The sequence below is a fragment of the Myotis nattereri genome (genome assembly GCF_964212035.1).
Source record: "Myotis nattereri genome assembly, chromosome: 2".
In the NCBI taxonomy this organism is placed as follows: Eukaryota; Metazoa; Chordata; class Mammalia; order Chiroptera; family Vespertilionidae; genus Myotis; species Myotis nattereri.
The window spans coordinates 184,826,037-184,843,905 of NC_138076.1; the positions used below are offsets into that span (position 1 = coordinate 184,826,037).

Here is a 17,869-nt window from a genome sequence, read left to right on the forward strand (position 1 = left end):
GAATGGTGTGACCTGGATCTATGATTAACCAGCTGTATTAGGAGCTAAAGTGGAAGGAGCTACTTAAAAAAACAGGAGAAAGTATCAGAGTCTAAAAATCCAAACCAGATATGGCTATTGAGAGATGAATGACATGAGCTTTGAAAGGTCTGTAGATCACTAAAGGTTTTCATTAAATATAGTCTGAATCAAGCCTTCTTTCCAATGGCAACTAAAAAGTAGTTTCATCTGCTTATAGTAAGAAGAAAGGAGGGTGAGGGCAAAGGGTGTAGAAGAGGAAAAAAGAAAAGACAAGGAGGTTTATAGCAGGAATAAATAATATTTAAAAATGTTAGGCCAAAATGCTAAACTTTTCTCCATGTGACTCCAAAATGACATGGATGCCTGACCTGTGAGGCATTCTAAATGAGTTGTGACATTGGGTCAAAAGAAATGAAGCAGATGAGTTCATCAAACCATTGAATTTTTGAGGTGGGTAGGAACTTGGGTGTTGTCTAGTCTGAACTTCCACACAATCATGATTCACTATGTATCTTCAATAGTTAGATCAATACAAGTGACATTAAGCTAAGAACCTCAGAAAAAGTTTTGCTCCATTTTTGGCTAATTCTTATTGTTTATTATTTTTTTTACAATTGTTTTTGTAATTAACTGAAATATTTCTTCGTAAACAATTAGTCTTATTTCTATTCAAAACATGTACAACAGCCCTAGCTGGTTTGGCTCAGTGCATTGGCCTGGGGACTGAAGGGTCCCAGGTTCGATTCCGGTCAAGGGCACATGCCCGGGTTGCTTGGTCCCCATTGGGGGGCGTGCAGGAAGCAGCCAATCAATGATTCTTTCTCATCATTAATGTTTCTAGCTCTCTCTCTCTCCCCCTTCCTCTCTGAAATCAATAAGAAAAGTTTTAAAAAAACCCATATACAACAAAGCCAATATTGTTTTTTCTAAGTGTTCTTAGATATTTCATCTATTCCTAGCAGCACATAATTAAGGACTTCTTTACTTTTATGATCATTATTCTATAAACACAATTGATAGTATAGATGATGTTTACAACTGTTCTTTTTTTGCATATCCATCATCCTCTCCATTCTGTTTGGGCTCACAGTCAACCAAGTTCCTTATAGCCAACCCACTACTTCTCATGGCTTTGATTTGTTACAGTGGAAACAGCCTAGACCAAGTGAAATTTTCTTGGTATTCTATTTTTAGTGTGTATGTTAAATTTCAGAAACTTCTAACTTAGTGATGTGCTGGTAAATGTTTAGCAACTGAGACTTGGGAAAGCAAGGCCTGATTTGTAGTATTTCCAAATTTCCAAAGTAATAAATGCTAAATTCTCACATAATATCCAATATTAAGCTTCCAGGGTAGCTGGAAAACGAACAGTCCACTCTCACAAGCCAATACAAGCTGGCTTCATCACACCATTGCTTTTGGATTAGAATGATGGGGAGGATAAAATAACAGTAAAGTGAGTGAGTGTAAGAACTGGTGAGAGGGAGTGCTTGGGTACATCTGAAAATATTTAATTCACCTCAACTTTTAACTTGAAAAGGTTGCCAAGGGTTTAGGCATTGCCCTGCTTTGGTTTTTATATTCCACCATTTCTGTGCAATGTGAAAACTGCACTAACACCCCCTTGTTTCAACCACCTTGCTCGGAATGCTGCTAGGCATTGTCCAGATTACTGCTCCTTGCTTGTTTTCCATTAGCCCTCAGGGCTTCTGTTTGAAAGGACCAGCACTATCAAATGGTGGCGGATCATTACCCACTTGACTGACTTCGATAATCTTAACGACTACTATTGCTTCTGCTCCATTTTTAAATATTTATGTAAGCAAACTTCTGCTATATGATTACCAAGAAAAAAAGTCTTACTCTAATTATCTAGAGGGAAACCTCTGTCTTCCTTCTCCTTACTCCATCTCTCCATGTAACAATAGTTAACCTGCCCAATTTATAGGCACTCGTAATTTCTTTTCTTAAAGAATATATTTTTATTTATTTCAGAGAGGAAGGGAGGGGGAGAGAGAGAGAAACATCAATGATGAAAGAGAATCATTGGTCGGCCACCTCCTGCATGCCTCCTAGTGGGGATTGAGCCTGAAACTTGGGCATATGTCCTGACTGAGAATCAAACCACGACCTCCTGGTTAATAGGCTGATGCTCAACCACTGAGCCACACTGGCCGGGTTCATAATTTCTCACATTTAACTTTACCATAGATTGTATTGCAGGTGTCTATATGCTTCTTGGTACAATCCACTAGATTGTAAATTCTTGGAAAATAGAGGCAATATTCTATCACCAGGGCATAGTACGGTGCCTGGTACCATTTGTGAATAAGTGAATGAATGAGTAACATATAACAGTCCTTTTAGCCCTCATAGTGTACAGCATATTATTTTGAAATGAATATATACTCTCTCGTTTTAGAAGCAACAGATATTTTTAGTCTTTGGTTGATTTCTCCCTGCTAAACACCACAAACCTAATCCTTTTCTCTTCAGAGAGTATATCATTGTTCAGAAAACATTTGCTAATCTTAGTAGTGATCTTAGAATAATAATTCAGCTCACTTTAGTGCAGAACAAAGCCAACTCTAGATGATTTGAGTATAACCTATTATTCTGGAATACTCATTCCTCCCTTTCTCTGGGATTAACAATTCCAAGTGACAATAAATATGAAATGCTTACCAGTTATGTTTTCAGTCACCTTCTGCTCCTGGTCTATTGGAAAAGTCATTTGACTCCTTTCCTCATTTGTTTTGAACTCATGCAAAGATACTGAAACTTTCCTTTCTTTCTGTGGTTTATCCAGATTTTTGGGAAGGAAAAAGAATGGTATGGAAGACATAATGGATAATATTCCAGCAAAAAGGAAACTAAGCCACCAAGCACCAACCCAACGAGAGTCCTTAGGAGTTATTCTGATATTGCCTATAATAAAGAATTAGAATAGGACAATAAAAATTATTTTGAAATGCAGTAAATTCTGGGCAATAGTGGTAATGATTGCTCTCCTCCATGATAAACAAATAAACTATATTTTATCAGTTCTGAGACTCTATTTTCTTTTTCCATACTTTGTCATCTCTTAAATTAGGGTAAGCCCCAAATTTAATGACATCATATGATTGCTGTTGTCCAGGAATCAGTCATGTCATTGCCTGAGCTGGTGTGAACTTGGTAGCTTTTCTGGTGACATGACTGGACAATTGCCATCATTGAACTTTTAAGCCTGCAAACCATTGAAATATCAGTTATGAAAGGCATATTATTCCTTGTTATTGTCTGAAAACTATTGGCACCATCTGCTGAGGTTAAGAAAGCACCAGGATGATATTTACAGAACTTTGCAAGAATTTCTCACAGCCAATCATGGAGTTTCCTCCCTCCTCCTCCAGAAACCTGCATTTCCAACTCTTTGACAGCACAGCATTCATGAGAAAGATGTACACACTATATCTAAACAAATATAAATGAGCTATTTCAGCGAGCATAAAGTAAACATTCTAAGTAGTAAGAAAGCACAACAGATACACACATACCCAGACACATGTACACACACATCATAGAAGTTTGAAGCACATTAATATTAGCACTATATGTGGATCTATCAGAAAACTTAGTGACATGAAAAAATATTGACTTTATTTAAAACTGTATAGAAATAAATTATCCATTCTATTTCATGAAGTAGCTTTCAAGTACGCACAGATCTGGGTTTAGAATTGATTTATATGGTAATATTGTTTCATATCAGCAACTCAGATTTTAGGAAACAATTGTAAAAGCAGTGACTCCATCTATATGCTAATTATTCATCTGTCAGAAATATCTTTTGATAGCATTTTTCTTATTCTATCACTGGTCTACATACAGGAACTAGAAGTCACAATATAACTAAACATGGCCTATCGAAGTATTTTCTTTAGCTCACACACTGTCTTAAAAATTTAAAAAATTCTACAGAAAAATCTGGATTTTTTTGAAAACTAATCAGAATATCTTGTTAAGGCTGGATCCAAATTTCTGCATGAAAGAATAGCTTGAGGCTGAGTATATACTTTATCATATATTTACATCATAGTCATGGCTGAATAAGAAAGATGTAATAAGATCTAAGCATTCAGCGGTAGAAATGGAATCACCAGGAATTCTAAAATATTGTGAGTAGTGATTTCTGATTATAGAAAAGAGGTTACAAAATGATCATCCTACAGACTTTAACAATTTATTTCTGTATTATTAGTGATAAAAACAACGATGTATGTGGAGATGTATGAGTAGAAATGTACAGAATGTGAACCTAAACTCTAATTACATTTCCAAAATAAATGTACAACATTTCAACAGATACTGGCTTTAGCTTTATATTATAAAACACTTTCAAGTTTGTGGTTATTATTGGCCTACTATGATGTCTACTCCATTATGGAAATGAGTCCTTTGATCTCCTTGGAGATCTGTTCAAGTCCTGGTGAGATAGAAAATAAGATTTGTTTATTCACAAACACTAATTACTTATTATATGTGAAGTCAGAGACCATCCTGATATGTTCTAAAAGAGATGACAGGTAAGTGCACTAATGTTTATGGTTAATTGCATAAAGGTTACAATAAAGGCATGCTCTTGATGACTAATAGGGGCACTGAACTTTGGGCCATATGGTTTCTCTGAAGAGGGTGTAGTAAGTTTTCTCTGAACAGAAGCCACAATTTGGAAAATGTTTTAAGAACTATTCAAATAGAAAATGGAGAGAAGGTTTTCCAAGGATAAATGCAGGGAGGTGATATTACAGGGCATATTTGAGAAACCTGCAATTATGCAATTATTTTGGATAAACTAATCTTAAGCAAGTTTGTTACAATAATTTTTATTATATACTTAGTGGTAAAAGTCTGGTTTAGACAGGAGATGAATTTTATTTTTATTCTGGTTATTTATTTATTTTTAAAGGAATGGGTATTTTATTATTTTTATTTTTTTTTTGTTCATCCTCACCCAAGAATATTTTTCCATTGATTTTTAGAGAGGATGGAAGAGAGAGAGGGGAAGACAGAGAGAAATATGGATGCGAGAGAAACACATTGATTGGTTGCCTCCTGCATGAGCCCTAACCAGGGCCTGGGCCGGGGAGGAGCCTGCAACTGAGGTGTGTGCCCTTGACTGGAATCGAACCCGGGACCCTTTGGTCCACAGACTGACGCTCTATCCACTGAGCAAAACCGACTAGGGCTATTCTGGCTATTAATACATTTATTTCCTATCTGTAACTTCTGATTGTCAGCAAAGGACTATTGAAAGAATTAATTAAATTAATTTGGAATGATGTCCTGTACTTGGAAAGCATTATCATGTTACCTTGTTCTGATTATACTTACTCAGATCTACATATCCAATATCCACATACATTTTAGAAAACAGAGATCCCACTGTAAAGCCGAGGACTGGACCAATCATTCCTATTGCAAACAAAATACCTGAAAATATTACAAAACTATTTTATCAGATGCCAGAAATGCATGGTTCTTATTCAATATGTTCTTAAAAGTAACATTATGCAATACATTTTTTCCAAATAAAACTTTTAATAAATAAAAGAATGACTGATGGTGATAGCCAGGGGAGGGGGTTTAGGGGAGGTGGAGGAGAGTTTGGGGGGATATATGGTGTGGAAGGAAACTTGACTTGGGGTGATGAGCACACAATACAGCATACAGATGACACATTATATAATTGTGCACCTGAAACCTGTATAATTTTGTTAAGTAGTGTCACCCCAATAAATTTAATAAAAAGTGAAAAAAGAATAAATTAAGAAACCCTATTATTTCAATGGTAGACCCAAGGAAAATAATCATAAAAACTAATATTGTTCTGTACATTACCTATATAAAAAGAAGTCTCTCCTTCTTTAGCAAAATCATCCAGGTAAGAAATCCCCAAGGGTTGTATGGGGCTTTCCCCAATTCCACGAAGTAAATTGCCCATTAGGACATATACCCATGTATATGAGTCAGATTCCTTTTCCCAACCTATGTAGGCAAGAGAGTGTTTTATTTTAATCAGATATTCATATTTTTGTTCTTTACTATATTGAAAATTAACATCCAAAGAGTTGTACATTCCCAGCAAAACATAAATGTATCTTTTTCTCTACCTCACTTATTTTTATTTTTAATCTTTTCATACAAGGCAGAAAACCCTTTAATGGGTGTTATAATTTGTAATTATATATTATGATTTGTGTTGTAATAGGTAAAAAAAAATCTTGGTGTAACAATTTCCAATTTTTTCACAGAAAGTAAAGTACCATTTTAATTTATATATTCACTTCCCTCTTTATTTTAAATGCACATATTTTGCCTATTTCCTACCAAAATATTACTCTTTTTATTTTTCTAAAAGCTCTTTATGTATAATATATTAACACTATTGTAAAATGCAAGTGTTTTTTCCTATTTGTTTTAAATCAATTTTGCTAATCATTTTTACAGATGTAATTAAGTTGATAAATTTTAGAATATTTATTAGTGATGCTAATATTCACTAGTGTCAATTCAATCCTTACCTTTTCCCTCTTTCTCTGGTGATGTTTTGAGTAACACATTTTGACTAATTGAACAGGTTGGCAAGCTTGATGTTAAGTTCTCTAGTGGATTAATAAAGGCTTCTTTAGAATACCTGTAACTGTAAGAAAATCACTAGATTTAACTTTTTAAAATGTTTATTGATGAGAGAGAGAGAGAGAGAGAGAGAGAGAGAGAGAGAGAGAGAGAAACATCAATTCACTATGCCACCCACCTATGCATCTATGCCTTCATTGATTGACTCTTATATGTGCCCTGACTAGGGATTGAACCCGAAACATTGGCATATCAGGAGAAAGCTCCAATGAATTGAGCTACCGAGGCAGGGCCTAGATTTAAATTTTTGTTTAGCTACTAAATATTTTTACTTTCCCCAGAAATACAGAGAAAATTTTCTCTTTATTTGCACCACTCTCTTCTCCAAATAATCTGAATTCAATCTGAATTCTTTTTGTCAACTTCTCAGCTTGCATTTGAGGTGATGAATGAAAGGGAAATGGGGGTGTTCTCTAAGCAATAGCATTTACTACTCTTCAGGCAAGGATTTCATGTTACTACCATCCCAGGAGTATTTATAATCTGGTGAAGGTGTGAAATACCTTGGTTTTATCTTAAAAAACAACAACCCTCTTACTGAATCTTCCATCCCTTTCAATCATTTTCAAAGATAGTCACAATTTAAACTATCTAATAAACTTTATAACATTTAATAAACTTTAGAACAGTTTTTTTCCAAATCAATCTGTAATACATACTAACTCATCTACATTTTCTAGAAATAATTTGTTATATTTTCTTTCATATACACACACACACACACACATACACACACACACATACACACACACTATCTTAAGCCTGACTCTTCAATCTTAGTTTAAAAAGTTCTAATTCATTTGATGTGGAAGAACTTAAGAATAACAGTGATAGAGCTAGAATGGGGACACATGCTGATATCCAAAAACAGGGAGGCACCTCATGAGCTCCAAGGACAGCCTACTATATGCCAGGTATTATACTCAGCTCCAACAAAGAAACAGACAAACAAACAAAGAAACATAGAGATAAATCACAGTTTTTATCCTTGGGGAATTTGACACTCTCTAAGATGAGCATATATGGTACAAATGATAAATTTAATACACCAGATCCTGAGTTGTCACAAGAAAAAAGGGATGATATACTTTACTTGAGGTCAAGGGGAGTGGATTAGAGAAGACTTCTCAGTGAGGATGACATGTGAGATAAATCTTGAAGATGGATAAGAGTTAATTAACTTTATCTAGTTAATAGCTAGATAAAGTATTCAAGATAGTAAGAAACACCATGTGCAGAGGTATGACTTATTAGGGCATATTTGAGAAACTGCAGGCCTGGAATATGATATTGGATCATGGGGAGCAGTGTAAAGTGAAGTAAGGAAGTTCAATGAGCAACCTGTATATGTAAATGAGTATAGATATTAATCCACAGGGGAGCAGTATTCAATATTTTTGACTGTGACCAACAATAAGAAATGCATTTTGTATCACAATCACAATATATACACATGCACACACACAGTACACACTAACAACCAAAAGTTTCAATCAACAGTATTTGTTTCTATTCACATTGTATATTCTTCTATTCTATATTATTCAATTCGATCCTATCCTATTGTTGGTTTCAATAATTAATCGAATCAATTTTTTGGTCCACTAGTAGTTCAGAATCTGAAATTTAAAAAACACTGTTCTAGAAATAGGGGGTTTTAAGCAGGAAAAAGTAGTTAAATTTGCATTTTGAAATGAATACTCTAATATAGAATATGAGTTAGAATGGAGGACAGACTGGTAGCAAAAAGCCAGGCCAGAAAGGAGGGAAGCCTCAAGTAGATTTGGGACAATGGGATGAAAGGATGGTACAACTTTGACAGATAGATAGAATAAACAAGATTTTGTGAACACTGGTCATTTGTGTTGAAATAAAGAAAAAGTCTAGGATGAAGCCTTTGACTTTGGTTTGAGTTTCTTTGTGGGTAAATATGAGTCATGGAAAGAGTGAATGTGAAAAATCCTAGCTGATTTTGGTACAGGGATGAATTCAGTTTTTAATATATGGATGGGAAATGCTTGTAGGGTGTTAAATTGGAGATGCTCATGAGGTGGTTTATTATATAGATCTTGAGTATAAGGAAAAGTCACCATGCATAGGTGATAGTTGCATTTAATGCATACAATCCATATGAATCATCTAGAATGAAAAGTGAAAGAGATTGAAGAGGGAATTTAGGGGATAACTGACAGTCTGGTGTCAGCAGCTGAAGAAAAGGATGTGCATGATGAAGAAACCACAAAGACAGGAAATAAATCAAGAGAGAACAATACAGGGCAAATCAGAAGGAGAAGTACCAGGAAGAAGAAGGTCCTTATGAAAGTCAAACATGGGGGGGAGAGAGGGGAAGGAATTAATATGGAACCAAAGGCATGATTGTTGGCTTTGGCAGTGAGTAGGTAATTAATGTCTTTAGCAGAAACTTCTCATTGTCTCTCAATAGCCATTCTTCTCTCTTTCCATTGTAATAGAAGGTGGGATTTTTAGCTAGTAGCATGCCAACTTGGAATAAAGTCTATTTTTTCTAATGTCTTCATATCTGGATGTGAAATGTAAATAAGTTTGGGCCAATGTGAAGTCAGTAGAAGTGCTGTGCTTCCGAAAATATTCCCTAAGCCCCAGGCTCTGTGCACTCTCTTCTCCTTGTTCTTCCCCTTCCTCTGTCCTGTTGCCTGAAACAAGGTTGCCACAATTTGGACCATTGCAGAGCAATATGATAAAAAGAGGCACGGACTTGCCATCCCTGCGACAGCTACATTAACTTTGTGTGTGAAAAATAAACCTCTATCTTATTTAACCCATCCCTATTTTAGGTTTGCTGTTGTTAGCATCTGACTTTAAGCTTTTATTTTTATTTATTTATTTATTTATTTATTTATTTATTTATTTATTTCAGAGAAGGAGGGAGAGAGAGATAGAAACATCAATGATGAGAGAGAATCATTGATTGACTGCTCCTGCATGCCCCCTATTGGGGATTGAGCCCACAACTCAGGCATTGCCCTGACTGAGAATTGAACCATGACCTCCTGGTTCACAGGTTGATGCTCAACCACTGAGCCACGCTGGCCAGGCCTGACTCTAATCTTAACTACACAGTCATCTTAGGAAGAATAATGGCTATGGTACCGGGGAAACCCATACTGCAGTAGGTTGAGTGGTGAAGTTTATTGAATATATAAAATCTTCTAGGCAAAGGTGTGAATATGCTATACTAAAAAGTCATAGAGATCTTACTTATTTCCGATAAAAATGTACACTTTCTTCAATGGTATTTACATTTCAAATTCAGTGAAAGCCAGGGTATTTAATGCAATGAGTTCTATTACATAAAAAAAAAACACTCCATTTCTACACATATTTAGTGGGTATTCCCCTCAAAAGGTGACTTCTTATCTAAAAGGAAAAAAATCTACCATTAATTTACAAGTAAGTGATAATTAATGGCCCAGAGCTATTTAACACTTACTATCCCATGAAGAAATGTGGTAAAGCGGTCAAAATACTTCCAATGCCCATAGTGAAACAACCAATTCCAATTATTTTTGGTCTGTGTAGTTTAGATCCAAAGTAACTCACAAATACAATCACAAACAAATTTCCTAGAAAGAGGACAACATTATTTTTGTACCATAGGACATGGTATCATCCCTCAAAGACATGAGGGATGCAATTTAATTGAGAAGATGAAACGACTTATTCACTGTAAAGTTTTATGGTATCAATAATAAGTAGAATAGGTTTCAGATACAAAAAAAAGCTCTTGACTTACTTGCAATATTAGTGAAGCAATATTTTATTGCAGAATTTGGAGTTAACTGGATTGCACTGGAATGAAGAAAAATGAAGAAAAACTTTCTGACCTGAGGGAAAGGTATTCATTCATGCATTTATTTGTTCATTCTAGCATTCTCGAAATCCCAATTAAATACTTGCCATGGTGTAGGGATCCAGAAATATACAAAAATGAACCATGATAGCTGTCTGTCCTCAAGATGTGTACATACCAGTGATGAAAACATACAAATAGACAGATGTGCTGTTAGACCACATAAAGGGGGAACTTAAATTAATTAAGGGTTTCACAAAAGTTTCCTGGAGGAGGGGTCAGGAGATTGAATACTGAGTATAAATTATTTACGTTAAAAAGGGTGGAAAAGAGCATTCCAAGTGGAGGGAGTCACAACCAATTCTGATCCATCTGAGCTACAAGTATAATAACAAACAAACAACAACCAAGAATTACTGAACATTTGATGAAAAAAAAAAATAGCCTGAAATAAAAGCCACCAAAATGAACTGGCAGATAAAGTAACCTGTGAGGAAATAGTTAAATAAAAAAACTAAAAAGAGGAGAAACTGGAAAAAAATCTATTTAGTATTTTAGAGTTACATGGATATCCATAAAAGAAGAACTGAAAGGCTAAAAATAGTAAGAGAATAATAAAGTATCATAAATTTAAAATATCATTAAAATGCACTTGTTGGGGCCTGATAGGATAAGACGAGAGACAGCATCAAATAATATTGTTGGAACAGAAAGATAAAAAGGTAGAATTTTAGAAAGAAAAATTTAAAGAAAATTAGCCAGAAAATTTAATATTCATCATATATATGCTTCAGAAGAAAATGGAGGGGAAGAAAGAAATGTAAAATTGTAAAACGAATTCAGTGAAGTGAACGAAGTCTCAAGCCTTCAGATGAAAATTTCTCCACCATAAATAAAGTAAAAGCCATAATCCTGGGTGTATGCTGGTAAAATTTCTGAAATTCAGGAATAAAGAGAAGGTACCTGTCGGTGCATGACAACGATACTGGTAATGATTTATCATACAACATTAGGCATATAAAACAGTAGATAAATGTTTTTAAATGTTCTGAGGAAAAATAGATTTTGAACTTTTAATTATATACTCAGACAAATTATTGCTGGATTATGATAGTAAAATAAATACATTTTCCAACAAGCAAGGCCTCAGAAAATGTCAGGTGTTCAAATATTTCTGGAAAATATAACTTTATGAAAATAATCTTCAGAAAAAAATAAACATGCAATTTGAAGTCATAAGAGTCGAGAAATAATATTAAGCAGAGAAACCAGTAAAACTTATATCCAACTCAAAATAAGTGCTGTTAAACAGCTACAAGGCTTAACAAAAATATTAAGAATCAATTCTGCAATAAAAAGAGACATACAGTAAATTAGAATTTAAAGAGACATACAATAAATTAGACCAACAGACTAATATTAACATTCTAGATGGTGTCACTAAACTAGGGAGGTGAGAGTGAAGGATATTTAGGGTATAATATCCTCTGGATCATGAAAAGTCAGAATTCATAACAAAAAGATAGATGTGTCTTCCTTCATACAATTGTTTTTTACTCAATATCTAAATATTAGAGGCCCGATGCACAAAATTTGTGCAAGGGCCTTGGCCACCGCCACCACAGCTGCTGCCTCGGCCCCCACCTGCCGCCATGGTGGCTGCCTCTGCCTTGGGCCTCGCCCGCTGCTGCCCTCGCAGCCCTGGCTTCGTCCTGAATGTATTCTGGAAGGATGTCCGGAAGGACGTCTGGTCTAATTAGCATATTATGCTTTTATTATTATAAACATTTTAAAGTTAAAAGATAAACAACAACTTGTAGAAAATATTTGTAATCTATACAACAGACATAACTTTAAAGTCCTTTTAAGTTATAAACAGTGAGAAAAAAAGGAAAAATGGGCAGAGGCAATGAGCTCTAATTTATAAAATAAATAATATAGTGTTCAATAATTATATAAACCCTCATTACTATGAGAGAAATCCAAATCAAAAGGAAGATAACAAAGCAAGGGACTGAAAAAAGACTTTTAACCCCAAATTTTATACCCAGTTAAACAGTAAAAACTTAACAAAGCTTCTTCTAAAGCTGTTCTTCCCTCCTCAAATAATCAAAATAATAATTCTCTCTCCAATGAAAAAAAACCCCAACTTTTTTTTTCCATTAGGGAATCTTGAGAGAGGGAAGGTAAAGCCCTGAAAAGTATTTGTTTGTAAGTAATGAGATCGAGGTTGAAAAGCCCTCTGTACTGTTGACATTCTGGGATGGATGTCAATGTTGAGGCTGCTCTGTGCACTGAAGGATGTTCGGTAGCATTCCTGACTTTTTCTGCAAGATGGCAACCCCTCCCCCCTCAGTTATGACAACCCAAAAATGTCTTCAGATGTTGCCAAACTGGCTCTGGGGGCAAATTTATCTGTGATTGAGAACCAGTGGTGAAGAGCATATATGAAAAGTTTTTACCTCTGCAAACCTGGTTACTAAGTAATAATCAAAAGAGAAATAAAAATTACCAATTTCAAAGCTTCCGTCAATGAAGCCAGCAACAGAAGATGTTATGTCAAACCTCCTTTCTATTTGGGTGATGGAACTTTTCATAATGGCTCCACTTAGTGCCTTAGAAATAAAGGTGAGTGAGAGGGCTGCCAAGAACACCTAAGAAAAAGCAGAAGGGAAAGGAAAAATGCTTACTCACAGAACCGCACGTTTATATGTTAATTAAAATAGCCTCTCCTCTTTACTTAAAACATTATTTTATCATAAAAAACATACCTACCTTTCCTCTGTACCAGCTGGTACTTCTTAGACTTTTTTCAGTATCATGTTCGCATCACTATACTAATAAAGCATCATTTTCTAACATGATTACAACATCAGATTTTTAAATTAATGTCATGAACTGATTGATAAGAAACTAGATAATGGTCTGAGATGGCTATGATGATAAGCTATTATTCCCAAAATGAATAGCATAGGCTAACTTTGAGGATAAAGGCTACATGTTCTCAAACATAGCACTACCAGGAAAGCCAGATGAAAAAGTGGAAAGTTTTCATTTGTTAAACACCACTATTATTGGATAAATACAAATTAAAATGAAGGAAACAAAGCAGTATATTTAATATTTTAAAAGTATTTTTAACCTCAGAGATTGTAGATGTTTTATTTTCAATTTCATGTTAACAAATTTTATTGGTTCATCCTTCTTACGGTCCATATTCATACTCTTAAGTAAGTTTCTTTTGCTTCTAGTATGAAAATCTAATCTTGTTATGGATTACATGTTTTTATCCCCCATTCAGTTCATATGTTGAAACCATAATCTCCTTATCATTTGGAACTCTCATGATAAGATTATTGTCCTTATTAGAGATTCCTTCTCTCTCTCTTCCCCTGCCATGTAAAGACCCCCCAAAAGATAACCATCTGAAAATCAGAAAGTGGGTTTTTCTCACCAGAACCCAGCCATGTTGATACTCTGATCTCAGACTTCCAATCCCAAGAACTGTGAGAAGTCAATTTAAATTGTCTAAGCCACTGAGCCTACAGTATACTGTTAGAGCGGGTCACGCTGACTTAGACAAGCCCTTCTCATTACCTCCTCTACTACCAGTGGTAGCTACCACCCTGTCTAGCATGGATTATTGCATTAGCCTCCTAATAGATCTTTCTGCATCTGTTCTCATCTACAGGTGAGAAATTGGGGTGAGAAATTCCTCTTCTAAACACGGTATCTAGAAAAAGTCTTCCTAACTGAAAATTAGATCATGCCAACACTCCATTTCCTTCCATCCCAGTCAGAGGAATTTCTAGTCTTTCCAATGGTCTCTAGCACCCTCAATAACCTGGTCTCCCCCCCTGAATATCTTCTCCCCACAAATACTCCTTTTTACCTTTCTAATCTTATGCTCTGTTTTTCTCTCTCCCTTCCTCTCTCTCTAAAATTAATAAAAACATATCCTCAGGCGAGAATTAAAGAGAGAGCGAGAGAGAGAAAGAGAGAGAGAGAGAGAGAGCCCCAGAGAGCTTTCATGCTATTTTTCTAACATATAAAGACACAATGAGAAGATACCTATCTATGAATGAAGAAGTGGACCACTGTGTAGATGTACCATCTACACAATGGAATACTATGCTGTTGTAAAAAACAAGGAATTCTTACCATTTGCAACAGCATGGAAAGAACTGGAGAGCATTATGCTAAGTGAACTAAGCCAGTCAGAGAAAGGTAAATATCACATGATCTCACTCATTTGTGGAATATAATGAACAACATAAACTGATGAACAAAAAGAGAACCATAGACATAGAAGCATAGATCAGATCATCAAACCTCAGAGGGAAGATAGGGGAGGGTGGGGGTAAGGGGGAGAGATTAACCAAAGGACTTGTATGCATGCATATAAGCTTAACCAATGAACACAGACACCAGAGGGGTGACGGCATGAGTGGGAGTTGAGGGGACAATGAGGGGATAAGGACACATATGTAATACCTTAATCAATAAAGAAAAAAATAGTGGACCATTGCCAGCACATTGATCATATATTTCTCAGCCTCCAGAACTATAAGAAATAAGTATTTGTTACTTGAGCCATTGTATTTTTTTTATAGCTGCCTGAATAGGTGGGAAAATATATTCTATGTAAATAAGAACCTAAAGAGAACAGAGGTAGCAATAGTTATATCAAAAAATATATATTTTAAGGAAAAAACCATCACAAGAGAAAAAGAAGAACATTATCTATACTAATAAAAGGGTAATATGTTAATTAGACTGGGAGACCTTCCAGACGTCCTTCTGGACAAAGCCATGGTGGCAGGGCCAACTCAGAGGCAGTTAAGGGCAGGCCAGGAGGGGAGGGCAGTTGAGGGTGAGCACTCTAGCAGGGGGGTCCAGTTGGGGGTGATCAGGCCAGCAGGGGAGCACAGTTGGGGGTGAGAGGCCAGCAGTGGGGGGCAGTTGGGGGTGATTAGGCCAGTGGGGGGGCAGTTGGGGGCAAGCAGGCTGGTGGGGGGCAGTTGCGGGTGAGCAGGCTGGTGGGGGGGCAGTTGGGGGTGAGCAGGCCAGCAGGGGGGGCAGTGGGGGCATGCATGGCTGGCAGCCAGCGGTCCCAGATTGTGAGAGGGGTGTCCGACTGCCAGCTTAAGCCCGATTCCACAGGGATCGGGCCTAAACTGGCAGTCGGACATCCCCCGAGGAGTCCCAGATTGGAGAGGGTGCAGGCCGGGCTGAGGGACACCCTTCCCCTTCCCCCCATCCCATGCATGAATTTCTTGCACTGGGCCACTAGTATAATGATAAAGGGTTAATTTATTAGGAAGTTATAACAATTATAAATATACATACACCTCACATTAGAATACCCAAATAGATGAAGCAAACATTGACAGAACTAAAGATAGAAATGGAAACACAATAAGAGTAAGAGATTCATACCCTATTTTCAATAGGAACAACCAGACAAAAAATCATAAGGAAACATTGGACTTGAACAACACCATAAGCCATTGGGCCTAATTGGACTTAGGTATATACAAAACACTCTACCAAGCAGCAGCAGAATATACATTTTTCTCAAGTGCAAATGAAACATTCTCCACGAGAGACCACATATTAGATCACAAAACAGTCTTAAAAATTTAATAAGATTGAAATAATATAATGTATCTTTTCTGATCACAATGGAATAAAACTAGAAATCAATAGCAGGAGGAAGTCATGAAAATCCACAAATATGTGGAAATTAACAACATACTTTTAACCTATGGATCAAAGAATGAACCACAAGAGAATTTTGGAAGTACTTGAAAAGAAAATGAAAATGAAAATGCAACATATTAAACCTGGGATATAGGAAAAGCAGGACTAAGGGAAAATTTAAAGGGGAAAGTAAAGATCTCATATCAACAACCTAATCCTACACCTCAAAAAGAAGAATAAACTAAATCCAAAGTTATCAGAAGGAAGGAAATAATAAAAATTAGAGGTAAATAAAAAAGGGAATATAAAGCAATTAATGAAAGTAAGACTTAGATTTTTAAAGAGATCAACAAAATTGATAAACCCTTAGCAAGATTAAGTAAGAAAAAGAGAGATGTAAGTAGCTAACATTACAAATGAAAGAGGAAACATTACAAATGATGTCACAGAAATAAAAGAAATTATGAAACTACTATGAACAATTACATGCTAAAAAATTGGCTAATCTTAAAAAATGAATAAGTTACTAGAAATATACAACTTACCAAGATTGAATCATCTATAATAATAAAAGCATAATATGCTAGTTACCAGATAGCCAAATGACCTTCCGACGTCCTTCCGGACCAAGCTGGGGCTGCAAGAGACAAGGCAAGCCACCGTGGCTGCGAGGCCAAGCCCCTTGCACGAATTTCATGCATAGGGCCTGTAGTGAAAAAATAAAAATCCTAACTATATTTAAATCTAGTGAGGAGATTGAAGCAGTAATAAAAAGAAAACTTCCAACAAAGAAAGCCCACGACTAGATGGCTTTACTGGAGATTCTATCAAACATGTAAAGGAAAATTAATGCTAATCCTTCTCAAACTCTTCCAAAGAATCAAAGAGGACAGAACACTTTCAAATTCATTCCATCATGCCATATTACCCTCTTATTAAAACCAGAAAGACATCACACAGATCAAAAAGAAACCTACGGATCAATATCCCTGATGAATATTAATGCAAAAATCTTCAACAAAATACTAGCAAACAGAATCCAATAACACATTAAGAAGATCATACACTTTGGCCAGGTGGAATTTATACCTGGAATGCACATCTGGTTCATATGAAAATCAATCAGAGTATCACATTAACAAAATGAAAGATAAAACCGTGTGATCATAGTAACAGGTGCAGAAAAGCAGTGGACAGAATTCAACACCCTTTCATGATAAAAACACTCAACAAATTAGGAACAGAAGAAAGTACCTCCACATAATAACAGCCATATATGAAAAGCACATAGTTGACATCATACTCAATGGTAAAAAACTGAAAATGCAGGTATGACAATTCTGTCCTCTTCTATTCAACAGAGTTAGTACTGGAAGTTCTAACCAGAAAAACTTAGGAAGAAAAATAAATAAAATGTAGACAGTTCAGAAGTGAAGAAGTAAAATTGCCCCTGTTTTCTATATGTAGAAAACTTTAAAGACTCCACAAACAAGAACTAATAAATTCATTCAGAATACAAAATCAGCACTGAAAAAGTTGCATTTTTATACAAATCAGTTGCATTTCTATGCACTAACAATAAAATTATCTGAAAAGAAATTAGGAAAATAATCATTTACATGGCAAAATATCAAG

The 17,869-nt window shown here is 35.6% G+C and overlaps 1 protein-coding gene across 1 annotated transcript in view; it reads right to left on the bottom strand.

The window, feature by feature from the left end:
• Positions 1 to 17,869, bottom strand: part of LOC308514521 (solute carrier organic anion transporter family member 1B3-like) — a gene marked incomplete at both ends in the record, with an annotated part of 41,599 nt that overhangs the window by 19,905 nt on the left and 3,825 nt on the right. The window contains 6 exons of the mRNA XM_081084695.1: positions 2,707 to 2,949; positions 5,398 to 5,496; positions 5,905 to 6,051; positions 6,588 to 6,706; positions 10,172 to 10,304; positions 13,044 to 13,185. Coding sequence (XP_080940821.1) covers positions 2,707 to 2,949; positions 5,398 to 5,496; positions 5,905 to 6,051; positions 6,588 to 6,706; positions 10,172 to 10,304; positions 13,044 to 13,185 — 883 coding nt within the window. The remainder of the gene's footprint in view (positions 1 to 2,706; positions 2,950 to 5,397; positions 5,497 to 5,904; positions 6,052 to 6,587; positions 6,707 to 10,171; positions 10,305 to 13,043; positions 13,186 to 17,869) is intronic.